Source organism: Eucyclogobius newberryi, unplaced genomic scaffold (genome assembly GCF_026437365.1).
Source record: "Eucyclogobius newberryi isolate DKJ021-1_F unplaced genomic scaffold, fEucNew1.0.hap1 SCAF_2, whole genome shotgun sequence".
NCBI lineage: Eukaryota > Metazoa > Chordata > Actinopteri > Gobiiformes > Gobiidae > Eucyclogobius > Eucyclogobius newberryi.
The window spans coordinates 47,400,184-47,420,240 of NW_027315834.1; the positions used below are offsets into that span (position 1 = coordinate 47,400,184).

Sequence of the window (20,057 nt, forward strand, 5' to 3'; positions counted from 1 at the left end):
AACATCCTAGAACATCTGTGTAGACCCCCAAGAACATCCTAGAACATCTGTGTAGACCCCCAAGAACATCCTAGAACATCTGTGTAGACCCCCTAGAACATCAGTGTAGACCCCCTAGAACATCCTAGAACATCAGTGTAGACCTACTAGAACATCTGTGTAGATCCCCTGGAACATCCTAGAACATCTGTGTAGACCCCCAAGAACATCCTAGAACATCTGTGTAGACCCCCAAGAACATCAGTGTAGACCCCCTAGAACATCAGTTTAGATCCCCTAGAACATCCTAGAACATCAGTGTAGACCTACTAGAACATCTGTGTAGACCCCCTAGAACATCAGTGTAGACCTCCTAGAACATCAGTGTAGACTTACTAGAACATCAGTGTAGACCCCCTAGAACATCAGTGTAGACCCCCTAGAACATCAGTGTAGTCCTCCTAGAACATCAGTGTAGACCTCCTAGAACATCTTTGTAGACCTCCTAGAACATCTTTGTAGACCCCCTAGAACATCAGTGTAGACCTCCTAGAACATCTTTGTAGACCCCCTAGAACATCAGTGTAGACCACGTAGAACATCTGTAAAGAAGGACTAGACCAGGACTGACCCAGAGTCTAAACTAAAGGACCAAGACAAAACCAGGTCCAGTGCTAAATGAAAGATGGCCCCCGGGCTCCATCTAGTGGCAGGAAATGGTAGAGCAGTGCTGCGTTATTTTTATCACTTAAACTATGAAGTCATAAACTGCACGACATGTAACTGTTTAGACGTCGTAGTAAATATGTCAAAAACTGTAGTTTTTTTTTTGCTGCGTTCCGTGTTTGCATGTGTAGCTCCTCCTTCAGCATGTGTAGCTCCTCCTTCAGCATGTGTAGCTCCTCCTCCAGCATGTGTCTGTTGGTCAGGAGCATGTTCCATCAGCTCTGCTCGTTCGTCACACTATTGTCACAGGCGTGTTGGGACTGGCGTGTTCACGTGTTCCTCGTGTGTTTGTGAAGGTGACGGTGCCAAAGAGGAAGCACAAAAGTGACAAACCCAAGAGTCCAGAGAGCGGCTGTTCTTCCCCTGAACCTGACCACCACGACTCGTCCGGCAGCGACCGTAAGATCCATAGAAAGATCCAGGATCTGAGCAGGTTTAGTCCTGGTTTAGTCCTGGTTTAGTCCTGGTTTAGTCCTGGGTTTGACCTGGGTTAGACCTGGTTTAGTCCTGGTTTAGTCCTGGGTTTGACCTGGGTTAGACCTGGTTTAGTCCTGGTTTAGTCCTGGGTTAGACCTGGTTTAGTTCCGATTTAGACCCGGGTCTAACCCGGGTTAGACCTGGGTTAGACCGTGGTTAGACCTGGGTTAGACCGGGTTTAGACCGGGTTTAGACCTGGGTTAGACCGGGTTTAGACCAGGGTTAGACCGGGGTTAGACCGGGTTTAGACCTGGGTTAGACCGTGGTTAGACCGGGGTTGGACCCGGGTTGGACCTGGGTTAAACCGGGTTTAGACCGGGTTTAGACCGGGTTTAGACCTGGTTTAGACCTGGGTTAGACCGGGTTTAGACCTGGGTTAGACCTGGGTTAGACCAGGTTTAGACCGGGTTTAGACCTGGGTTAGACCGGGGTTAGACCGGGTTTAGACCGGGGTTAGACCGGGTTTAGACCGGGTTTAGACCTGGGTTAGACCTGGGTTAGACCGGGGTTAGACCGGGGTTAGACCTGGGTTAGACCGGGGTTGGACCCGGGTTAGACCCGGGTTAGACCCGGTTTAGACCCGGTTTAGACCCGGTTTAGACCTGGGTTAGACCTGGGTTAGACCTGGGTTGGACCCGGGTTGGACCCGGGTTGGACCCGGGTTAGACCTGTGTTAGTGTTTATAATATATAAACTGTGTTGTCATGCTCTTCAGGACACAAGAGCAAACACAATAATCGCCTGAGGAAGAAAGGAGCCGACCTGAGCGAGCTGCAGAGCGCCATCGACTCCATCAAGAAGACCCAGGAGGACATCAACAAGTGAGACCTTTAGACCTGGTTTAGTCCTGGTTTAGTCCTGGTTTAGTCCTGGTTTAGTCCTGGTTTAGTCCTGGTTTAGTCCTGGATTAGTCCTGGTTTAGTCCTGGTTTAGTCCTGGATTAGACTGTGTTTGGTCCTGGTTTAGAAGGACCCTTCAGAGCGTTCCTCTAAACCTCTTCTTCTTGTCTCTCTGTGTGTATGACCTGCTCTCTGTGTGTGTATGACCTGCTCTCTGTGTGTGTATAACCTGCTCTCTCTGTGTATGACCTGCTCTCTGTGTGTGTATGACCTGCTCTCTCTGTGTATTACCTGCTCTCTGTGTGTGTATGACCTGCTCTCTGTGTGTGTATGACCTGCTCTCTGTGTGTGTATGACCTGCTCTCTGTGTGTATGACCTGCTCTCTGTGTGTGTATAACCTGCTCTCTGTGTGTGTATGACCTGCTCTCTGTGTGTATGACCTGCTCTCTCTGTGTATGACCTGCTCTCTGTGTGTGTATGACCTGCTCTCTCTGTGTATGACCTGCTCTCTGTGTGTGTATAACCTGCTCTCTGTGTGTGTATGACCTGCTCTCTGTGTGTGTATGACCTGCTCTCTGTGTGTGTATGACCTGCTCTCTGTGTGTGTATAACCTGCTCTCTGTGTGTATGACCTGCTCTCTGTGTGTGTATAACCTGCTCTCTGTGTGTATGACCTGCTCTCTGTGTGTATGACCTGCTCTCTCTGTGTATGACCTGCTCTCTGTGTGTGTATGACCTGCTCTCTCTGTGTATGACCTGCTCTCTGTGTGTGTATAACCTGCTCTCTGTGTGTGTATGACCTGCTCTCTGTGTGTGTATGACCTGCTCTCTGTGTGTGTATGACCTGCTCTCTGTGTGTGTATGACCTGCTCTCTGTGTGTGTATGACCTGCTCTCTGTGTGTGTATGACCTGCTCTCTGTGTGTGTATGACCTGCTCTCTGTGTGTGTATGACCTGCTCTCTGTGTGTGTATGACCTGCTCTCTGTGTGTGTATGACCTGCTCTCTGTGTGTGTATGACCTGCTCTCTCTGTGTATGACCTGCTCTCTGTGTGTGTATGACCTGCTCTCTCTGTGTATGACCTGCTCTCTGTGTGTGTATGACCTGCTCTCTGTGTGTATGACCTGCTCTCTGTGTGTGTATGACCTGCTCTCTGTGTGTGTATGACCTGCTCTCTGTGTGTGTATGACCTGCTCTCTGTGTGTGTATGACCTGCTCTCTGTGTGTATAACCTGCTCTCTGTGTGTGTATGACCTGCTCTCTGTGTGTATAACCTGCTCTCTGTGTGTGTATGACCTGCTCTCTGTGTGTGTATGACCTGCTCTCTGTGTGTGTATGACCTGCTCTCTGTGTGTGTATGACCTGCTCTCTGTGTGTGTATAACCTGCTCTCTGTGTGTGTATGACCTGCTCTCTGTGTGTGTATGACCTGCTCTCTCTGTGTATGACCTGCTCTCTGTGTGTGTATGACCTGCTCTCTCTGTGTATGACCTGCTCCCTCTGTGTATGACCTGCTCCCTCTGTGTATGACCTGCTCCCTCTGTGTATGACCTGCTCTCTCTGTGTATGACCTGCTCTCTGTGGCCCCCTGCAGGAGCATCAGTGCACTGCGGACTCGGACAGCGCCTCGTTCTGAGTCCGGCTCGTTTCTTCACTCGAGGGATTATGTGGTGATCGCACTGCTCATCCTCCTCCAGCTCTTCATCAACTTCATCTTCAAGTGACCACGCCTGGACCGCGCCTGGACCACGCCTGGACAGAGCCCGGAATACACCTGGACCGCTCCTGGACCGCGCCTGGACCGCTCCTGGACCGCGCCTGGAACACGCCTGGACCGCGCTCGGAAGGCTCCTGGACCGCGCCCGGAACACGCCCGGAACGCTCCTGGACCGCGCCTGGACCGCGCCTGTAAACGCCCGGACCACGCTCGGAAGGCTCCTGGACCGCGCCTGGTACATACCCGGACCACGCCCGGAACGCGCCTGGACCACGCCTGGACCGCGCCCGGACCACGCTCCAAACTCCCAACATTTACATGACCCAAAATGACTTGTGGTTTAAGTATTTGAACTCGTTTAGGTCTAATCCCAGTTTGACTTAGATCATTTTACTAGTTTCAAGATGTTTTGGGATTTTTTATTATTTATATTCACAACTATTAATCATCAATCAGGATTTATTGATGAATTTAATCATCATTAAATATAATCTGTAAATTTCTAAAACTCAAAGGCAGCAATACAATTTTTTTTAAAATCTTTTTATTTATTTTTTTAAATATCAATTGTGAATTTTATTCATAAGTTTTCCATAAAAACACTTTATTCATTAATATTCTTTACCTTGAAACCTTTGGAAGTTTTACATTTTTCTGATTTTAAATGCATTTTAAACTGTCTCAAATTACAACAAAAATAATTGTTTGATTTGATTTAGACTCTGGAAAATAAATATAATTAAATTAAACTGAAATAAATACATAATTAAAGTTTGAAAAATTAGAAAAATTGTAGTAAATAACTAATCCAATTTAAAATTAATATTTGAAAGTGAATAAATAATGATAAATAAACTCAAGTCATTTTAGCTCATTTAGATCTTTTTCAGCGTGTCACATTTTTTATTTATTCAAACTACGGTTCATTCCAAAATAAAAAACAATTCCTGGAGGATTTTTTTCTGGAGAGCGAAGAACTGCCACAAAAACTGAAAAAAACTTGACATTTTTGCCTTGACGTTCGAAGGCGAAACTGTTTTTACTTTTGATTTTATTTTTTACAGAAGTCGAGTTGCATTTCACTGCGAGCGGAACGTGGGAAACCGCTCGCCAGGAAAAAGGAAAAACGTTTAAAAACCAAACATTCCTCTTCAGTTTTAATCGACGAACGACCCGATGAGCAACAACGACGACGCGGGCCAACGTTTTCTTTTTTACAGTGCTATTTAAACGGTTTCGACAAGGATTTCAAAAGGAACAAAGCTATAATTTTGGATGTAAATGAGACGCTTGTACAGGTAGCATGTACAGACCGAGTTAGCATTATGTTAGCATTAGCGTAATGTACAGTATTCTGACCGAAGGCACGAGTGCACCGGGGACGACGGCTTTTTCACACAACTTCTGCGGCAAAAACGATAAAATAACAATAAAAACCAGGAGAAAACTTTCAAACCGAGCTGTAGAAAGGATCTTTTAACCGTGAAAAAGCGGTTTACGGGTCATATCTGTGATTAATAGTCGTTATATATGGACGTAACTCAGAATCTTTTTTTTTTTTTTTTTTTTTTTTTAAGCACGTTATTTAAATAGGATTTTATTTTGTATTTTATTTTTTAAGCGTTGTTTAATTGGATTTTTTTTTTTTTTCAAAGCGTTAATTAATTGGGATTTTTAAAATTTTTTTTTTCAAAGCGCGATTTAATTAGTTTTTTTTTTTTTCAAACGTTATCAACAAGATCTTTTATAACAATTTTACACAGCGTTATTAAATAATCACATTATTTGGCTGATAATGTGTTAAAAATGCAATAGAAGTCGTCGTTTGACTCTTAAAATAAGCGTCAGTTGCAGCAATAGAATAAATAAAGGTTAAAAAGGTAAAAACGTCTTCACGTTTTCAAGCGTGAAGACGTTATTGTTGTTATTGTCGTGTTAAATAAAGTTATCGGAGCCAGAACCGAACACTTCATGAGAAGGAGGAGGAGCCAGCGTTCACTGGTTCACTCCTTCATTTATTGATCTTACTCGGACGTTCGAGAAAGCGTTTGTGAAGAAAAAGATGTTTTGTCGTTCGTTGCCGTGGAAACTGTTGTGTTTCCGGTACATTTGTGTCGTTATAAACGAAGAGTACGCACCTATAGTCACTTTAGCGTTAGATCAGGGAGGAGCTTAGACTTTTGTAGTGAAGTATTGGGTCAGACAGCCATACTGAGGTAGGAGACTAGGAGGTAGGAGACTAGGAGGTAGGATAGTTCCCTGTGACTTCACTGTGTAAAATACAAATATTTATTGAAACACTGTTTTTACGAACCACTTGTGTCTTTGTCTGTGAAACGTGCAGAAATATCAACACAAATGTGGGCTGCGTTTTTCAATAAAGTTTTTATTTATTTTTTGTCCGACGCCGCTTTATGGGAAAAGATTAAAGACGCACCGTGTAACTTTTCCTGTTTGTCAAAGTCCAAATCAAGCGAAAATACATGTGAAATCAGAAGCAACGTCGCGCGCTAATGCTAAACGAGCGCTAATGCTAAACGAGCGCTAATGCTAAACAAGCGCCAATGAGATGTACGTGTTTTGATATCATATTTGACATTAGTAAGTGCATTAAAAGCTTCATTAACTGTATTTCAGTCTTTACACGCGCTCTTATTGTGAAACTTGAGGAAAAATGGATAAAACACTTATTTTGTCATAGATCAGAGTTACTCTTATGTTTCCGTGTTATTTATGCCGTTTATCTGCTCTCATCATCAGCAACGTGAAAAAGAGGACGTTTAGTGTCACTAGATCCGCAAAAATCTACATTTTAAGTCAGTTAGCCTTTAGCTTGGATGTCTGTTTTACGCTAATTATTGACCAAAATTAAACACAAAAAGGTTTACACACTTTGAACAAGCCTTACCTGACCGTGTGTATCTAACCGATACACTCTGGAAAAATCATTATTTTTTGCAGGCTAATGCTAACGGCTAATGCTGGCGGCTAATACTAACAGATATAGGACAAAATACAGGGCAATTGTCATTAACCAATTTGGCTCATCCTTAAATAAAGTCGTTAAAATCCTTAAAATGTATTTATACTTTATTATATTTTTTATTGGCTGCGCCATCGAGTTATGTTACGTTAGTTATGACTATTTTGCTCTTTCACAGAGTTTAATCTTACATTCCAAGAGTAAATTCAAGTAAACGGAGCTCAAAAATGAGGTTTGTTTGTGTGAGGTTTGAGGGAAATCCTTTGCATCTGATTTCAGTCGTTTTCGGTGCTAAATTACCTTGACAAAGCTGCGTCCTGCTGCTCTGACCCGCGGCGGCCGAAAGGTTCCACAGTGTGTCTTTAAAGAGTGAATCACATGCTTTTATTTCCTCTTTTGTGACGTTCTATTGCCGTTAAACTGTCAAAAACTGTCGCGTTTCGGGCTCGTTCACGCGCTCCAGTCGCTCTGCTCATTTCATGCGACCTCAAGGAAAAAACACTCCGCTCCAACTCGTGACATCATCGGGTGGTGATCCAGGAAGTGCGCTGCGCCAAAAAATGCCCCGATATGATGCAGTTTTTCCGGTTTATTTGTCCTCGCCGAGTTCGTAGATAAACTATACAAACGTGAAATCGTGGGTAACTGTGACGATAATAAGCAAAAGCGACCATTTTTGTTTCACTTTCACTGGAAAAACGTGATGGTCAATGAGTCCACGTTGCTAGGAAACCACACGTTTATCTTGATTTGAGTAAATGATTAGATTTTCAATTTCTTTTGCAAATTTAGTCTTTTTTCGCTTGTTCTTTTGGCGTCAGAAATCCTCACGTCAAGACAAATATCGATACATTCAAACCGATACTCGAGGCCACGGCGACAGAGCGCAATCACGACAAACGTATTTTTTTAAAGAGTTAATTACGCAAGAAAAGAGCCGACTCGAGTAACGACGCGCTCGTTTAAACTCAAAAGCTCAGACTGCCGTCACGAAGCGTCACTTTTTAAACGTTGAAACGACCGCGGCGCGAGAAGCGTGTTTTTCATCAACGTTCAGTATTTAAAGCCGCAAAACGTGAAAAAACGCTGCAAAGTTCATCAAACATCGTCACTTTCTGTTTTCCGTTGGGTTTGTTTCACTTTAAAGGTCCCACATCACGCGCAACCGACACTTTTGAGCTTGTGTCGAGCTAGCGTCTTTTATTGCTAGCGTCTTTAGCATCTTTAACTAGCGCATTTTGGTGTTCTCATATGTAGCGTTTATTTTAGGTCGTACAACATACAATTTAAAACTTTAGGAGTTAAAAAGGCATAATATGAAATCTTAAAAGCCGTTTTTTTGCGGTTTAAAAAATCGTTTAGCTAACTTTGGCTAAACAAATCCCTCCTAAACACATTTTGAAAGTCATTTCCCATGAAGTCGGCTTAAAACGGCGCATATTCTGACTCCTCCCCTTTCTACCCGTCACGTCGGTTTTGTTGTCGTCATTTGTTCTGAAAAAGCGTGCGTTTTCTGTCCGAACGTGTGAACGAAAAGGACAAATCCCACTGGTAGCATCGTCGGACGTGCGCGTTCTCGCCGCGGCTGGACCGTCCCGAAGCTCCGGGCGTTTTTCCGTCGCCGCCGGTTCGATCGAAATGTGTGCGAAATGCGTGAATGTCGTGCGAATACATTTCAGTGCCTTCTACAGTTTCCACGGCGCGGTTTGGAGGCGACGGCGCGAACCAACACGGGGGTAAAAGAGCCAGAGTCACGGGCTTTTATTCTGAAATTAGAGCTCAATTTGAAGTTGACTGACATTGAGTAGCTGTTACCATAGCAACCAGAGTGTAAACAAGAGCCAAACGCCACGTGAACGACAACAGTTCTGATCTGACACACAATAAGACCATAAAACACCAACCATGGTTTAAACTGTCTCTGTGTCGCACACTGATGACATCACAGAGGGAGTCAGCTCCACTTCCTGTCATTTTAAACTCCTCTAAATTTCTTCACAAACTGCCACTTATCGGAAGTAAAACTGTGATAAATATTCACCACAGGTTCTACACTGTTAAACTAAGTCAGAATTATAAAAACAGCAGAACCTTTAAATAATTTTGATTTAATTTGTCGTTTTGAAGATAAAACACCAAAAGGTTTACACACGGTTTTGTCCTAAATTATGATTATTCCTAACTTTTTACGCATTTTTTGCAGGCTAATGCTAACGGCTAATGCTAACGGCTATACTTTAATAACTTTTTTATTTTTATAACACGCATATAGCAACCAATACTTAATAATAATGGCCAATAATGTAGTGATAATTACACTGTAACGACTCAAATCAAACAATAAAACTCAAGAAGCTCAAATCAAACAAAATATGGATCTAATTACGTTCATTTATCGACCCGGCCAGAGTTATTACATCTGTGAGTTATGAATCGACATTAGCTCCGTGTAGCCGTTAGCAACATTAGCACAACGCTGCGTTTGTAACTGCAGAGGCTCAACAGCAGCGTCATCGACAGCAGGGGGCAGTAGAGACGCACTAAAGCCAAAAGAACACCAGGACTATCACTATTTGACCCGTCGGAGGTGAAACTTTATCCAAACGAGGACGAAACCGGTGAAAATGATTAGCTTTAGTTATATAATTAATTACACTCATTCAAAAATGTAAACGGATTGTAACTTGCACTTGAAAATGTACATTATTTGTTTACTTTTTACATTTTTAATCAGAATTTTTATCTCTAATTGGTTCATTACTTCTGATATTTAGGTGTTTTTTTTAACTCTTTTTTCACTTAAACCTCTGGCTCTTTAGGCCGACGTGAGCTTGTTTTTCGATGGGACGTGCCATAAAAACTCATAAAAACGTTTTGCTTTTTCGCTTGTCGCCTCCGAACTTCAATCGTCGCCATAAAATAAAACACTTCGTTCAACTTTTCACAAATTCCACCGTGAAATTGTCCGTTGTTCATGTCGATATTTTTGTGTTTGTAAAAGAATTTATTCGTCTTTTCTATGTTTTTCTTTACGTTTTGGTTTTGTTTTAGCGCTAGAGCCACTGTCGGGTTTTTGGATTTTAAATGGTTTTATTCACAATGTTGAGACCAATAACTCGATGTAAATCTCAGTGAAGATTTTGGGCACATGTAACTTAACAATAAAAATAACCAAATCCTTTGTGGTCGTGGTACTTTTTAAACTCTATACTTATATACAAATATATTCACTTAACTATTGTTTTTATCCTCATGTTTTGTTATGTTGAATTTATTAGGAATTATATGTTATTATTTTTATGTATTTTATTTTTTTAATTGTTTTTATCTATCTATTATTATTGTATTTGTATTATTGTATTATTTATTTTTATTATTGTGATTTTTCTTTATTTTTTTGTATTATTTTATTATTTTTATTTATTGTGATTTATTTTTATTTATTTTTATTTTTTTATTATTATAGTGATTTAATTTTATTATTTATGTATTATTGCTATAAGTTAATCATAAGCAATATTAAAAAGGAGTTTTTCATTTAGATTTTAAAATATTATGTAAGCCATGTCTCCAATAGTACTTTTCCCAAACCAATACAAGTACAAATACTTCTTTTAATTACATTTTTTAATTTTTCAATATTTTAAAACATAAAACAACAAAAACAAAGTCCCATTTTGTCCAAAGTCGATCAGATTTGTCCATTTTCCCGTCAAGAATCTCAAAGTGTTGAAGCTGAAACGTCCCAGTGTTGGAAAGTAACTGCAGTAAAGTACATCGATACTTATACTTAAGTAGATTTGTTATGCTAATTTCAAATTTTTTGCATCTGAATCTGTTTTTTAATTTCTGTTTTTTTTAAGCTTTATCAGCGGTATAAAGTTTCAGTACCTTTTTTGGTTTTTGTACTTCATTTTAGAGCGGATACTTTTACTTCACTACATCTGAGCAGGTATTTGTACTTTCTACTGCACCACATTATTCAATTGGACTGAAAAGTAGAAAGTATCTTAATGGTTTTAGGCTGAACTGGTGTTTTATGGACACTCTTAAATCATGTGTTAAATGCAGTATTTATTATTCATATTTACAAGAACCTGATCAAAGTGGTTCTTCTTTTACTTAAGTCGATTTTGTATGTGATACTTTTACTTGAGTATATATATATGTATCTGTACTTTTACTTCTTCCTCCGCTGGACTCGTGTGTAAACCTGGTAACCAGTAAATCTGGCCTAAACTCGGGTCACGTACGTTTCCAAACCCGCCACCAGAGGTCAGTGTTGCACAGAGCTTGGCCTTGGTCAGGAGAACGTGTGAAGGACGTTGTGCTTCATCCTCTGCACCAGACGCTGACCTCTGACCTCTGCCTCCGTGACGCCGACCTCTGGCTCTGCGACGCCGCGAACCACGTGAAGAAGTGAAGGTCAAACATCTCGAGGCACGTTTCCACCGGTTCACTTTAGAGCAGCTGGGCCTGTTTGAGAGATCCAAAGTGGCCCCTGAGAGGTTCTGGCTCCCAAAGCGCTCTGGCTCTTGGGCTCCAGGTGGACTTCAGCTCGGGGGGAGGAGCTTCACCGCACAGCCAGATGATTGGACCAGAGAGAACGCAGACTCGGGCCAAAGCAAGAGGCAAAAAGCAGAGAAACGCTGAAGAATCTGTCACCGAACGATTGAAAGCGACACAAAAACAAGAGGAAAAGTGCCAAAAACAGAACTAAAATTGACAAAAACAAGACGGCAAAAAGCAGAGACAATAATTATAATTGTGCAGCAGTTTTCCTCTAGCGCCCCCTGTAGAGGACTGAACAAGCTTATTTCTCACCTGCCGCTGATTTGATCTTGCGTTAAAGCTAAACAAAGCTTTTTTTCTGACTTTATTTTGTAAAGCCCGTTAGCAACAGCTGTTTCCTGTTTATCGACGCGCGGCGCTCACGTGGTTGGTTCAGGTGACGTCGGGCGCTCGCGTATCAGACTCTAGAGGAAACGCACTCGACCGTTAAAAGAATCGGTCTGAGGACAAAAAGAGTCTTATACGGGACCTTTAATGTAGTGACTTTAAACAGGAGACGGAGAAGTGCAGTAAAAGAGATAAAATGTTCCTTTATTTGTGCTGAAGTTACCTAAAGTACATAAACAACAACAAAGAGTGGCTTTAATGGTACCAAACAAATATCACATCAACAACGTTTATCTTGTGTTTTAAAAGAAGAAGATGTAAAATACAAAATGGACACAGAAGAGCGAAGCCCTGGCTCCAAACACACACACATGGACCTGGTTTATGAGGTCTCTATCGCTGAAAACACGCTCGGCGGTCGCTCTGGAGACGGGAACGTTCTCCCGTCGTTGGCGATTTGGACTTTCATCTGGACACGTTCAAACTGTCGCCGTCATCAGACAAATGTTTTTGCATCTGTTTGTTTTTCTTTTTTTGCGTCTAAACTGTGACTGTGACACGTTTTCAGCCTATTTCCATCCAAAACCTCCAAATCCGCGACTGTTTCGTCCATTTTCTTCGCTCCTTCGTTGACTCCGCCTCTCTGAAATGCACAGACTTCCATTTTGTTTAAGTCTAATGTTCTTGAAATAATTTGAGCAATTTTACATTTTTAAGGACTAGAAAGTTGTCAGCCTTTTGTCTTCTTCGAGCTCAAACTTGGTGCCACAAGTTTGCTAAAATCTCTTCCTAAAAGTCGTCCAACGTAAAACAAATCTTCCTATGTTCAGGGCCGGCCCCAGCACATTTGGTGCCCCCCCTCCCCCCCACTAATATATAACTTTGGCCCTGTTGGCATTCGATATTCTAGCCTGTTCTGTCCGTCCAGAGGTGATACCCGTGACTTGCTAGAATACGTAACACACTGCTTTCGATTTTCTCCTTTCGTTAGATTTATTTGTCAATTCCAAAATAGTGTTTGGATACATAGAAGGAGGCGCAAAAAACTCCGCTAAACAAAAAAATAAAAAATTCAAGAGGGGGCGCCCGCTTATCCGGCCTAGGGGAAGGGCAGGCCCCGCCTATGTTTGTTTACTTTCTTTTTTCTCGTTTCTTGCGCCGGCTGTAGTTCTGAAAAGGACAGCACTCGCCCTTTGAATTTACACTTCTCAAACGAGTGAATTCTTTCCGCCGTCTCCGAGTTGTAAAACGACACCAAACCGGCTTCGTAATCGACAAAAACGCCGATCTTCTGCGGTTTGGTGTTTGGACTCAGCTTCACTGACCCCGACGCCGTCAACGCGTGAAGACTCGTCGACCCGTTAAAAAACAGCAACGCGTCTTGTCTAGACTGAATCATCCAGTAGCCATTTTCCGGTCTCAAAATCTGTCCATTTTTTTGGGAAACCTTTTCACGAACTCCTCCCAGAGTCCATCGCTCAGTGTCTCCTACTGTCACTTCAAAATAAAAGCTACTTTTCTGACCTAAAACCTCTACATTTTTGGAGATCATGTCTTGGTCGTTGGTGATTGGGACTTCCATTCTGCCGTATTCAAACCATTGGCCGTCATCCGACAAATTTAAACGCGGATAAAGTGATTTTGCGTCTAAAGTGGCGTCGACTGTGAATTGTCGTGCACGTTTTAAGTCTATTCCCGTCCAAAACTTGTCCAAATCCGCCAACGTCTCGTCCATTTTCCTCGCCACTTCGTCGACCACGCCTCCCTCAAACGCACGGACCTCCACTTGGCTCAAGTCCAGCGTTTTTGGGAGAAAGAGTTGAAAGTTGTCGTTGGAGTTCTTGTTTTCCTCGAGCTCGGCCTTGGCGCTCACGAGCTCGCACATCTTGCCCTCGAGCTGTGACACGTACACATCGGTTTGTCTTTCTACCTCTGCTTGTTTTCGCTCAATCGTATCGATAAGTTGGGAAAGACCCGTCTCTAGACTCCGGGCGACTCTGGAAGCAGCTTGCACGCAGTCTCGTGTGTGTTCCGCCGTCTTGTCTTTGCCGTCGAGCGCCGATCGTCTGAGACGCTCTATCGTCCTTCGACTTTCCGCCGTCATCTGGCAGAGTTTGTCCTGCAGTTTGGAGAGCTCGCGCCTCTTGTCCGCTGCCTCCGTCTCCATGGAGACCACGGCGTGTCGGCTGTGCTCCGACTCGTAGCAAAACTGGCAAATGCAGGTTTGGTCCGAATGGCAGAAGAACCTGAGGGAAACACGTCCAGGGTCAACACGACATTTGCACGAAAAACAGTAAAAGAGTAAAACAGCTGCAGGTTCTGATCTCAGGCAGAGGGAGGAGTGTTTACTGTGGTCACATGTTTGTTTACTGTGGTCACATGTTTGTGTTTACTGTGGGTCACATGTTTGTGTTTACTGTGGTCACATGTTTGTGTTTACTGTGGTCACATGTTTGTGTTTACTGTGGGTCACATGTTTGTGTTTACTGTGGTCACATGTTTGTGTTTACTGTGGTCACATGTTTGTGTTTACTGTGGTCACATGTTTGTGTTTACTGTGGTCACATGTTTGTGTTTACTGTGGGTCACATGTTTGTGTTTACTGTGGTCACATGTTTGTGTTTACTGTGGTCACATGTTTGTGTTTACTGTGGGTCACATGTTTGTGTTTACTGTGGTCACATGTTTGTGTTTACTGTGGTCACATGTTTGTGTTTACTGTGGTCACATGTTTGTGTTTACTGTGGGTCACATGTTTGTGTTTACTGTGGGTCACATGTTTGTGTTTACTGTGGTCACATGTTTGTGTTTACTGTGGTCACATGTTTGTGTTTACTGTGGGTCACATGTTTGTGTTTACTGTCGGTCACATGTTTGTGTTTACTGTCGGTCACATGTTTGTGTTTACTGTGGTCACATGTTTGTGTTTACTGTGGGTCACATGTTTGTGTTTACTGTGGTCACATGTTTGTGTTTACTGTGGGTCACATGTTTGTGTTTACTGTGGTCACATGTTTGTGTTTACTGTGGGTCACATGTTTGTGTTTACTGTGGTCACATGTTTGTGTTTACTGTGGTCACATGTTTGTGTTTACTGTGGGTCACATGTTTGTGTTTACTGTGGTCACATGTTTGTTTACTGTGGTCACATGTTTGTGTTTACTGTGGGTCACATGTTTGTGTTTACTGTGGGTCACATGTTTGTGTTTACTGTGGTCACATGTTTGTGTTTACTGTGGTCACATGTTTGTGTTTACTGTGGTCACATGTTTGTGTTTACTGTGGTCACATGTTTGTGTTTACTGTGGGTCACATGTTTGTGTTTACTGTGGGTCACATGTTTGTGTTTACTGTGGGTCACATGTTTGTGTTTACTGTGGGTCACATGTTTGTGTTTACTGTGGTCACATGTTTGTGTTTACTGTGGGTCACATGTTTGTGTTTACTGTGGGTCACATGTTTGTGTTTACTGTGGTCACATGTTTGTGTTTACTGTGGGTCACATGTTTGTGTTTACTGTGGTCACATGTTTGTGTTTACTGTGGTCACATGTTTGTGTTTACTGCGGGTCACATGTTTGTGTTTACTGTGGGTCACATGTTTGTGTTTACTGTGGGTCACATGTTTGTGTTTACTGTGGGTCACATGTTTGTGTTTACTGTGGTCACATGTTTGTGTTTACTGTGGGTCACATGTTTGTGTTTACTGTGGTCACATGTTTCATGTTTCTCACTGTGAGACCTTCGACCCACCACTCCAGACGTTCTCCATCATTATCATCAGAGACGTTTAGATGTCGACACAGAGAGAACATGCATCTCCGGGGGCCCAGACCTCTCTCACCTCAGGGGCCCAGACCTCTCTCACCTCAGGGGCCCAGACCTCTCTCACCTCAGGGGCCCAGACCTCTCTCACCTCAGGGGCCCAGACCTCTCTCACCTCAGGGGCCCAGACCTCTCTCACCTCAGGGGCCCAGACCTCTCTCACCTCAGGGGCCCAGACCTCTCTCACCTCAGGGGCCCAGACCTCTCTCACCTCAGGGGCCCAGACCTCTCTCACCTCAGGGGCCCAGACCTCTCTCACCTCAGGGGCCCAGACCTCTCTCACCTCAGGGGCCCAGACCTCTCTCACCTCAGGGGCCCAGACCTCTCTCACCTCAGGGGCCCAGACCTCTCTCACCTCAGGGGCCGGTTGTGCTTCTGACACATCCTCTGCTCCAGGTCCTTCACTGGCTCCATCAGCTGGTGCCTTCTCAAACCTGGGCTTTTGTAATGAGGAGCCAAATGGAGCCCACAAAACGATGTCAAGCAGATCAAGCAGGATTTCTCTGCTCTTTTCTCACACACATCACACCAAACCTCTCCTCCTCTCTCCCCCTCTCCTCCTCTCTCCCCCTCTCCTCCTCTCTCCCCCTCTCTGGTCTTCATCTGCTGGGACATCTCTGAGAGGACAGTGTTGACCCTCAGCTCTGTGTTCTGGGGGAATCGCTCTTTGCACAGGGCACATTGGAAGGTCTGGCTGACGTTCCAGTGTTGAGCGATGCAGGTTTTGCAGAAGTTGTGTCCACAGGGCAAAGTGACCGGCCTCGTGAAGACGTCTAGGCAGATGGAGCAGCAGAAGTTCTCCTCGTACGGGATTCCACCAGACGCCATGTTAAAAACCTGATCTGGAACGACAGAAAACATGAAGTCCAAACAATGCGAGTCAAGACGAGGTGGACACGTCTGCCCTCTTGTGGTCAACAGACTGTATTACTGAATCCTTTACGGGCACATTTCAGCACAATCTTGGGGAATTGTTAGAATATCGTTTGAACGTGGCATCACAGAGAGAAGGCAAACGAAAACAAGTTCAGGACTTCAGTCGATTTGAGCAGAAATATAGTAATATAGTAATTAAATTTGTGTTTGAAAGTGTGTGTTTGGGAAAGATGCTTTTTCTCCTCAGTTCATATTCATATCATATTCATATCATGGGGACAATAGTTAGCGTTGAAATTAAGTTTGAATTAACTGCGGGGAAAAAAAACATAATTCGCAATATCTACAAAGAAAATGTTATATTTAAATTAGTGCTTTCAATTGGTTTGAAAAAATCACACTTTTGAAAGGGGATTCACCACAATTCATTGAATTGCGCGCCAATTTTAATGTAAATATTATTTTTTTTAAATAGTAATTTAAAGGACAGATCTGATGCATTATTTGTGTTGTTATAAGTCTTTAAACCTGCTCCTGAGTACATTTAATTTGCCATCTGACGTTTTAGACTAAGTCACATTTTGGTTTCTGCTGTTTCTGAGCTTTGGCGCCATCTACTACAACAGGCTTGTAAAAAATTACTGGAAACGAGTCTGGGAATGATTTCTAGAGTAAAAAACTAAATTCTCAGAGCCGCGTCACAGATGGAGAAAAGGTCATTTATTGTGGGGATTCAGAATGGAGTGTTTTTCAGGCTCGGAGGAAAAGGACTTTCTGACCAGGATTCATCAAATTGTGAATGAAGCTAAATGTGCTCCAGCTGAGTTTGTGACAAGGAACAGCGTGAGAACAGGGTTATAAGTGAATAATATGTGTCCTTTAAAGGACCTGATACGTGTCCTTTAAAGTGCCTGACACGTGTCCTTTAAAGTGCCTGATATGTGTTCTTTAAATGATCTGATATGTGTCCTTTAATGTACCTGATATGTGTCCTTTAAAGTACCTGATATGTGTCCTTCAAAGTGTCTGATACGTGTCCTTTAAAGTATCTGATACGTGTCCTTCAAAGTACCTGATATGTGTCCTTTAAATGATCTGATATGTGTCCTTCAAAGTGCCTGATATGTGTCCTTTAAAGTATCTGATACGTGTTCTTTCAAATATCTGATATGTGTCCTTTAAAGTATCTGATATGTGTTCTTTAAAGTATCTGAGATGTGTCCTTTGAAGTACCTGATATGTGTCCTTTAAATGATCTGATGTGTGTCCTTTAAAGTATTGTGTCCTTTAAAGTATCTGATACGTGTCCTTTAAATTATCTAATATGTGTCCTTTAAAGTGTCTGATATGTGTCCTTTAAATTATCTGATATGTGTCCTTTAAAGTATTGTGTCCTTTAAAGTATCTGATACGTGTCCTTTAAATTATCTGATACGTGTCCTTTAAAGTATCTGATACGTGTCCTTTAAAGTACCTGATACGTGTCCTTTAAAGTACCTGATATGTGTCCTTTAAAGTACCTGATACGTGTCCTTTAAAGTACCTGATACGTGTCCTTTAAAGTACCTGATACGTGTCCTTTAAAGTACCTGATACGTGTCCTTTAAAGTACCTGATACGTGTCCTTTAAAGTACCTGATACGTGTCCTTTAAAGTACCTGATACGTGTCCTTTAAAGTACCTGATACGTGTCCTTTAAAGTATCTGATACGTGTCCTTTAAAGTACCTGATACGTGTCCTTTAAAGTACCTGATACGTGTCCTTTAAAGTACCTGATACGTGTCCTTTAAAGTACCTGATACGTGTCCTTTAAAGTACCTGATACGTGTCCTTTAAAGTACCTGATACGTGTCCTTTAAAGTACCTGATACGTGTCCTTTAAAGTACCTGATACGTGTCCTTTAAAGTACCTGATACGTGTCCTTTAAAGTATCTGATACGTGTCCTTTAAAGTATCTGATGTGTGTCCTTTAAAAGATCTAATGTGTGTCCTTTAAAGTATCTGATATGTGATGTGTCCTTTAAATTGCCTGATGTCTGTCTCGTCCCTCGCTCTCTTTTTTGCGCGTCGTCAATAGTCACATGGTTTCATTTTGGGTGAAGTGACACTGAGTCGACCTTCGGACCGGACACGCTAAACCAGGACTAAACCAGGACTAAACCAGGTCTAAACCAGGACTGAACCAGGACTGAACCAGGTCTAAACCAGGACTAAACCAGGACTAAACCAGGACTAAACCAGGTCTAAACCAGGTCTAAACCAGGACTGAACCAGGACTGAACCAGGTCTAAACCAGGACTAAACCAGGACTAAACCAGGACTAAACCAGGTCTAAACCAGGTCTAAACCAGGTCTAAACCAGGACTAAACCAGGACTAAACCAGGACTAAACCAGGTCTAAACCAGGACTAAACCAGGACTAAACCAGGACTAAACCAGGTCTAAACCAGGTCTAAACCAGGACTAAACCAGGACTAAACCAGGACTAAACCAGGTCTAAACCAGGTCTAAACCAGGTCTAAACCAGGACTAAACCAGGACTAAACCAGGACTAAACCAAGTCTAAACCAAGTCTAAACCAGGTCTAAACCAGGTCTAAACCAGGTCTAAACCAGGTCTAAACCAGGTCTAAACCAGGTCTAAACCAGGTCTAAACCAGGACAAAACCAGGACAAAACCAGGACTAAACCAGGACTAAACCAGGACTAAACCAGGTCTAAACCAGGTCTAAACCAGGTCTAAACCAGGTCTAAACCAGGACTAAACCAGGACTAAACCAGGACTAAACCAGGACTAAACCAGGACTAAACACAGTCTAAACCAGGACTAAACCAGGACTAAACCAGGACTAAACCAGGACTAAAGCAAGTCTAAAGCAAGACTAAACACAGTCTAAACACAGTCTAAACCAGGTCTAAACCAGAACTAAATCAGAACTAAACCAGGACTGAACCAGGACTAAACACAGTCTAAACCAGGACTAAACCAGGACTAAACCAAGTCTAAAGCAAGTCTAAACCAGGTCTAAACCAGGACTAAAGCAGGACTAAACCAGGACTAAACCAGGACTAAACCAGGTCTAAACCAGGTCTAAATCAGGACTAAACCAGGACTAAACCAGGACTAAACCAGGTCTAAACACAGTCTAAACCAGGTCTAAATCAGGTCTAAACCAGGTCTAAACCAGGACTAAACCAGGACTAAACCAGGACTAAACCAGGACTAAACCAGGTCTAAACCAGGTCTAAACCAGGTCTAAACACGAACTAAACCAGGTATAAACCAGGTCTAAACACAGTCTTAACCAGGACTAAACCAGGTCTACACTAGGTCTAAACCAGGACTAAACCAGGACTAAACCAGGTCTAAACACAGTCTAAATCAGGACTTAACCAGGACTAAATCAGGTCTAAACCAGGTCTAAACCAGGTCTAAACCAGGTCTAAACCAGGACTAAACCAGGTCTAAACACAGTCTTAACCAGGACTAAAACAGGACTAAACCAGGTCTAAACCAGGACAAAACCAGGTCTAAACACAGTCTAAACCAGGACTAAACCAGGTTTAAATCAGGTCTAAACCAGGTCTACACCAGGAATAAACCAGGACTAAACCAGGACTAAACCAGGACTAAACCAGGTCTACACTAGGTCTAAACCAGGACTAAAACAGGACTAAACCAGGTCTAAACCAGGACTAAACCAGGACTAAACCAGGTCTAAACCAGGTCTAAACC

At 42.7% G+C, this 20,057-nt stretch overlaps 2 protein-coding genes across 6 annotated transcripts in view; one reads left to right on the forward strand and one right to left on the reverse strand.

Annotated features, from left to right (window-relative positions):
- The window catches only part of osbpl8 (oxysterol binding protein-like 8), a 71,057-nt gene extending 67,279 nt beyond the window's left edge, over positions 1 to 3,778 (forward strand). For all 5 annotated transcript variants that reach the window (XM_072453284.1, XM_072453282.1, XM_072453285.1 and 2 more), the window contains 3 exons: positions 1,002 to 1,104; positions 1,898 to 2,003; positions 3,616 to 3,778. In XM_072453284.1, the coding sequence (XP_072309385.1) occupies positions 1,002 to 1,104; positions 1,898 to 2,003; positions 3,616 to 3,745 (339 nt within the window). In that variant the 3' untranslated portion in view covers positions 3,746 to 3,778. The remainder of the gene's footprint in view (positions 1 to 1,001; positions 1,105 to 1,897; positions 2,004 to 3,615) is intronic.
- An 8,849-nt stretch (positions 3,779 to 12,627) lies between these two features.
- LOC140367651 (E3 ubiquitin-protein ligase TRIM39-like) lies at positions 12,628 to 15,995 on the reverse strand. The gene is made up of 2 exons (XM_072454208.1): positions 15,800 to 15,995; positions 12,628 to 13,866 (listed from the first exon to the last, which is right to left on the reverse strand). The coding sequence occupies exons 1-2, from the start codon at positions 15,856 to 15,858 to the stop codon at positions 12,720 to 12,722; spliced, it is 1,206 nt and encodes a 401-aa protein (XP_072310309.1). The 5' UTR covers positions 15,859 to 15,995; the 3' UTR covers positions 12,628 to 12,719.
- Between the last annotated feature and the right edge of the window lie 4,062 nt (positions 15,996 to 20,057).